The following is a 6981-nucleotide window of genomic DNA, read 5'->3' as shown; positions in this document are numbered from 1 at the left end:
TCGTTTGCGCAAGGACACATCGGTTTTCTGGGCCATATTATAGGCGATGGGCATATCCGAATGGAGATGGAGAAGGTGAGAGCTATCCAAGAGTGGAAGGTGCCTACTTCAGTGTCGGAGCTTAGATCGTTTCTTGGACTTGCAAATTACTATCGCAGGTTCATAAGGAAGTATTCAGCCAGAGCGGCACCTTTGACAGATTTGCTGAAGAAGGATAAGCCTTGGGTTTGGTCGAAGGAATGTCAAGAAGCATTCGAGGACTTGAAGCAGCAGGTTGCAAAAGATCCCGTATTGGCATTGCCCGACATATCCAAGCCTTTTGAAGTTCACACAGATGCATCTGATTTTGCACTTGGTGGGGTATTAGTGCAAGATGGTCACCCAGTTGCATATGAGAGCCGAAAGCTTTCCGAAGCGGAACGACGTTATACTGCTCAGGAGAAGGAGTTGTTGGCCATTGTTCATTGCTTAAGGGTCTGGAGGCATTATCTATTGGGGTCGAAGTTTCTGGTGAAGACCGATAATGTTGCTGCCTCACACTTCATGACTCAAAAGAAGCTTACTTCCAAACAGGCTCGCTGGCAGGAGTCATTGGCAGAGTTTGATTTTGAGATGGAGTATCAGCCAGGAAGGGTGAACAATGTTGCGGATGCACTGAGCAGGAAGGCGGAGTTGGCCGCCTTAGTTACTTCGGGGCAGAGGAGCATGTCCCAGTTGAAGACCACCATTATCGACAAGGTTCGTGAGCGGCTGCAGAGTGATAAAGAAGCCAAGATCTTGTTCGATATGGTGAAGAATGGGCGTTCCACAAGGTTCAGAATCAAGGATGATTTGTTATATACCACAGGTGGGCGTCTATATGTACCGCGCTCTGCGGAGTTGCGGCGGGAGCTTATCAGGGAGTGCCATGATACGGTCTGGGCTGGCCATCCTGGCAACCGACGTACTTGGGCATTACTTGAGAAAGCTTATTATTGGCCGGGCATGAGGAATCAAGTGGAGGAGTATGTACAAACTTGCCTCATTTGTCAACAGGACAAGGTGATGCGGAAGAAACCTATGGGACTTTTGGAGCCATTGCCGGTGGTGCAGCGTCCGTGGGAGAGTGTCTCCATGGATTTCATTAGTGGCTTGCCAAAAGTGGGGGAGTATACTTCCATCATGGTGGTGATTGATCGGTTTTCGAAGTATGCAACCTTTATTCCGACACCAGCTCACTGTACTGCGGAAGAAGTGGCCTTCTTGTTCTTAAAGCATGTTGTGAAGTATTGGGGAGTGCCTCAGACTATTATCAGCGACCGTGATTCAAGGTTTACAGGGCGGTTTTGGACCGAGCTCATGAAACTCTTAGGATCGCAGCTGAACTTCTCAACGAGCAATCATCCGCAGTCAGACGGCCAGACGGAGCGTTTCAACGCTCTACTTGTTAGGCACTTTGTTCGTGCCAACCAGAAGAATTGGGTGAATTTACTGGATGTAGCTCAGTTCTGCTTCAACTTGCAGGAGAGTTCTTCAACCTGCAAGACACCTTTTGAACTGGTAACAGGGCAGCAACCGTTAACTCCCCACACGGTTGAAACAGGTTATACAGGTACCAGCCCACGGGCATTCACTTTTGCTAAGGAGTGGCAACGAACAGTAGAAATAGCCAAAGCTCACTTGGAGAAAGCTGCTGAACGCATGAAGAAGTTCGCGGATGACAAGCGAAGACCACACAACTTCAAAGTAGGTGACTTGGTGCTTGTCAAGATCAACAGGGATACATCCAGGTTCGTGAAGAAGCTACATCAAAACTTGGTGAGACGGTACGATGGTCCTTTTCCTATCATTGCTCGGGTCGGGAAGGTCTCTTTCAAAGTACAACTCCCAAGATGGATGAAGAATCACCACCCTGTATTCCATGCCAGCAACTTGAAGCCGTTCAACCAGGATCAGGAGGATCCCCAACGTGCCAACCAACAAAGATCAAATCCGAGGCCGGAGCTCCAACTGACCAAGGAGGTGCAAAAGATAGTTGCTGATCGTCTTGCTCAAGCTCATCACAATTCACCACCAGAGCTCGAGTACTTAGTGAAGTGGAGGAACCTGCCAGATGCCGAAGCCAGTTGGCAACGCGCCAGCTCCTTGCTAGACCATGCCGACAAGATCGTGGAGTACTTGGCAGCGAAGTCGTCGAGGACGGCGACATAACAAGTGGGGGAGTCTGTCACGGCCATCTTGTCAAGCCATGTTGGTATTGCCGATGGCCCGTGTCTTTTTGCTATTTTGATGCATTGTAATATGTCTAGCATATGCCTTAGGCTATCTTGGCATATGTCTCATGCATTTTAGGAAGGTGCCTCTTGTATATAGTAGCTTCCTAGAGAATACCCTTGGCACGGGGACATAGATGTCATTTAGGCCAAACAAAGGAGTATGCCTGGTGAAAATATTGATGTTTCCTTGTAAAATTAGGCTAAACGGTTATTTGACACTATGTAGGGGAGTGGATGGTAAGCTTTGAGTGGAAGACCCCTACCTTCCAAATTGTGGGCAACCAAAGAGCCGGAAGCTTCCCTAGCCTTTAGGAAGCTTACTTAGTCATATGCTTGTTGTAAATTGTAGCTTTCAACTTACCATCAATAAAATCTTGTTGCTTTCAATTGTAGCTACCCAATATACTTGTACCCATCTCTTGTAATATTACTTTTGTTAGGCTGACTTGTACCTAGAGTGCGCACAAGTGCCGCACGACACCTTCCAAAGAAGTAGGGTCGTGACACTAGGCCTTTTAAATTCTTCAATTGCTGGACTGAAGAAGAGGGGTTCTTGAAAATTGTTGATGATGCTTGGGGTAAGACTGTGAATGGGAATCCTATGTTCAGACTTGTATCTAAGTTGAAAAATGTTAAGGTTGCCTTGACTAAGTGGAAGAAGGAGAGGTTTTGTGGGTTTGCTAGTAAAGTCCATAAAGCTAGGGAAGCAATGGAGGAGTGGCAGACCCTTTTGCAAAAGAACCCTATGTGTGAGGTTACTAGACAAGAGGAAAGGAGATCTGTGGGCACTTACTCTAAATTAGCAAGGATGGAGTCTATGACCAGACAAAAGTCTAGAGTGCAGAAGATTGAGTTGGGGGATGGAAATACTAGATTTTTCCATGCTTCCTTACAGGAGAGGAGATCAAGGAACTATATTCAGGTTTTGTATAATGGGTTGAATGAGAAATTGATAGAGCCTGATCTAGTTGCTGAGGAGTGTGTAGCTTTCTACCAAAAGATGTTTGGGGTCTCTGAGTACCCTGAGGAGACTCCTCCTTTACTAACAGATATGAAGTTTGAATCTGTTTTGCAGGAACATGAAGGTGAGCTGTTAACCAGGAAGGTAACTAGGGATGAGGTGGTGGAGGCCTTGGCTGCTATTGGCAATGAAAAGGCTCCTGGGCCTGATGGCTTTACTGCCTATTTCTTCAAAGTTTGCTGGGATATTGTGGGTGATGACTTTACTGAGGCTATAATGAGGTTCTTTGGATCTGGGAAGCTATTAGGGGAGGTAAATTCCACTTTCGTGACCTTAGTTCCTAAGTCTCCCGATGCTTCTAAAGCTAGTGACTTTAGGCCAATTTCTTGTTGCAACATTATTTATAAATGTATTGCAAAATTTTTTACTATGAGGATGAAAGAATGCATTTCCAAGTTGATAAGTCCTTGTCAGTCTGCCTTCATTTCTGGTAGATGCATCCAGGATAACATATTGCTTGCCCATGAACTCACTAGGGATTATCACAAGTCTGTTGGTCCTGCTAGGTGTGCTTACAAGATTGATCTCCAAAAAGCTTATGACACTATTGAATGGCCTGCTCTAATGAAGGTTATGGAACTAATGGGTTTTCCTAGTAAGTTTAGGCAATGGGTGTTTGCTTGTGTTTCTTCTTCTAGATTCTCAGTGATGGTCAATGGAGGCTCATATGGGTATTTTAAAGGAAAGAGGGGGTTGAGGCAAGGTTGTCCCATGTCTCCTTATCTCTTTGTCCTTGTGATGGAAGTTTTCAATGTTTTAATTATGAGAAAGGTGGCTGAGGGAAGCTTTAGTTTACACCCTAGATGCACTAAACCTTTAGTGACACACCTTGCTTTTGCTGATGACTTGCTGGTGTTCTCTAAGGGTGATTCTGCCTCTGCCAAGGCCCTCTTACATGTTCTGGAGGTTTTCCATTTGTGTACTGGCCTGAGAGTTAATCATGGGAAGAGCTCCATGTTTGCTGCTGGAGTGACTGAACCTATATTGGCCCAGATAGGTGACATCTTGGGTTTTAATTGCTGCTCTTTGCCTGTGAGATATTTGGGGGTTCCTCTAATCTCATCCAGATTGAAATACTCTGATTGTCTTCCTCTTCTTGATAGGATAAGGACTAGAATTAAGTCTTGGAAAACAAAGTTCTTATCTTATGCTGGTAGAGTGGTCATCATTAACACTATTTTGGTCAGTATGGTATTGTTCTGGTTGAGTGTTTTTGCTCTTCCTAAGAGAGTCCTTAGGGAGATGGATCACATGTTGAGTAGATTTTTATGGTCTGGAGCTGGGAATGAGGTTAGAAGGGCTGCCTTGGGTTGGACCAAGGTCTGTTTTCCTATGTCTGAGGGGGGTTTAGGCATTAGGAATGTGTATATCCTCAATTTTGCTTGCTGCTTAAGGCATATTTGGGACCTGTTTTCCAATAAAGACACCTTGTGGGTGAATTGGGTACAAACTAACTTGATAAAGAAGAGGGATTTCTGGCTGATGGATGTTCCAAACATGGCATCCTGGGTTTGGAGGAGGCTTTTACAGTTCAGGAAGTATGGGCTTCTATTTGCTTGTCATGTTATTGGAAATGGTCAGAGCACCAGGTTTTGGAAAGACAATTGGCATCCTATGGGGTTACTTAATGAGGGTTTTTCCAATATTTTCAGATACAATAGCAGGCTTCATGCTGATGCTAAGGTCAGTTCTTGTATCTCCAATGGCCAGTGGGTGCTCCCTTGGGAATTTGCAGAATTCCTTGAGCCTTTTGCAGCTAGGATCAGTGAAGTGTCCATTGATGAGGAGTATGAGGACATTAAAATCTGGATGGCTAGTGACTCTGGAGTTTTTACCTTGAAAGACACATATAATGGCCTGAGATTAAAAGCAGTTGTTGTGCCTTGGCATGGGCTGGTATGGTTTTCTCATAATATTCCCAGGCAGAGCTTTATGTCTTGGTTGGTGCTAAAGGGTGGGCTAACAACTAAGTGCAAACTTTTATTTTGGGGTATTGAGGTTGATCCAGCTTGTATTCTTTGTGGACAAGGAAGTGAGGATGAGTCTCATCTTTTTTGTGTTTGTGAGTTCTCTCAGTACATTTGGGGCAGAATCTTAAGATTGATGGGTATAGTGCAGGTCATCGAGAGGCCTTGGGAAGAAGAGGTGGTCTGGTGCACATCTATGTTCAGTGGTAAAGATGGTTTTGCTTTGGTAGGTAAACTTGCTTTTAATGGGTTTATCTACCATATATGGTGGGAGAGGAACAGGAGGATCCACAATGAGAAGGCCTTAAGTAAGGATGTTGTGCTACACAAAATCATTGAAGATGTGAGACTCAAGCTTAGTTCTCATCCTAGTAAAGCAGTTGATAATGCTAGAAATAGAGGGGTGGCTGCTGCTTGGAATTTGGAGTTCAACTTTATTATTCCTAAAACAGTTGAGTGTAAATGGCAAGGACCTCCAAAGGGTGTTGTTATGATCAATTCAGATGGATCTTATTCCCAGGGGAGAGCAGGATATGGGTGTGTCATCAGGAATGAAGAGGGAACTGTTCTGGTTGCTGTTAGAGGCAATGCTGCTCCAATCTCAGTGACCTTCCATGAACTTCAGGGTATAGCAGCTGGGCTGAAGATTGCTAGGGAGATGAAGATGTCCCAAGTTCTCATTGCAACTGATTCTAAGGTCTCTAAAGCTCTGTTAGATGGGAAAGGGGCTAAGGTTCCTTGGAAGTTAGATTTCCTTTACAGAAACATCAAAAAGATGATGGAGGACTTTGTAGTGTGCTCCATTCAGTAGGGGTGAACATTGGGTATCTGAACCGCCCAATCCAAACCGATCCAAACGGTTTTGGCCGGTTCGGATACCGATCCAAAGGTATTATGGATTGGCTCGGGTATTCAAACCCCAAACCCGAGGGCGTCGGATCGGTATATGGATATGGGTTTCGGATAACCGAGGTAACCGATCCGAACCGTCCCACGACCCATCAAACTAAAAAACCCAGAAACCCTAACTCCCAAATGCCAAATTTCCCAAAATTATTTCGCCCTCTCTCTCCTCGAACAGACGAACTCTCGCCTTCTCTCCCTCGAAATCCTTTCGCCCTCTCGATCATCTCTCTTCCATTCTCTCTTCCATTCGAAACTCAACTACTCAAGCTACCAGTCCACCATCTCTCTTCCACCGAACTCTCTCAAGCGAAGGATTAAGGTAATGAACTATTGAATTCCATGGTGATTATTAGGGTATATTTTTGAAAGTTCTTTAGTTAGTTTCATTTAAGTGTTTATTAGAGTTTATTTTTGTTCATTTCAGGTGATTAAAGTCATTAAATTTGTAGTTTAAACCTCCCTCTCTCTACAAAATCAGGAGGTAAGAAAAATCTAGGGTTCATTTAATTTTTTTTCTTTATATTGCTAAATTTAAATGATTTGATTAAGATCATCTATGTTAATTAGTTAATTACTAATACATATATATGAATGATTTGATTAAGATCTGCATGTGTTATTATCTAATTATCTCCTAGAATTCATGATAGTGATAAAATTAATTAGTCAATTCTATATATATAGATATATTCATTTGTGTGCATATTCATGTGACATAATAATTATTGTATTTTATAACAGCCTTTGTGTTGGATTTGATAGAGTAGAGAGTTGTGTAATAACAAAAGTAAACACTTTGGTCGACACTAGTTGAAGCAACACAGATAAGGAG

The 6981-nt window shown here is 43.7% G+C and overlaps 1 protein-coding gene across 1 annotated transcript; it reads left to right on the top strand.

Moving 5' to 3' along the window:
- The first annotated feature begins 2964 nt into the window (after nucleotides 1-2964).
- LOC147537980 (uncharacterized) lies at nucleotides 2965-6054 on the top strand. The gene has a single exon (XM_086642896.1). The coding sequence runs from the start codon at nucleotides 2965-2967 to the stop codon at nucleotides 6052-6054; it is 3090 nt and encodes a 1029-aa protein (XP_086499022.1).
- Nucleotides 6055-6981: the final 927 nt, after the last annotated feature.

The sequence above is a fragment of the Eschscholzia californica genome, unplaced genomic scaffold (assembly GCF_041429995.1).
Source record: "Eschscholzia californica isolate CP2 unplaced genomic scaffold, dmEscCali1.0.p SCAF_5, whole genome shotgun sequence".
Classification (NCBI taxonomy): domain Eukaryota; kingdom Viridiplantae; phylum Streptophyta; class Magnoliopsida; order Ranunculales; family Papaveraceae; genus Eschscholzia; species Eschscholzia californica.
The sequence above is the reverse complement of the archived record's forward strand: the minus strand, read 5'-3'. Positions and strand labels throughout refer to the sequence as shown.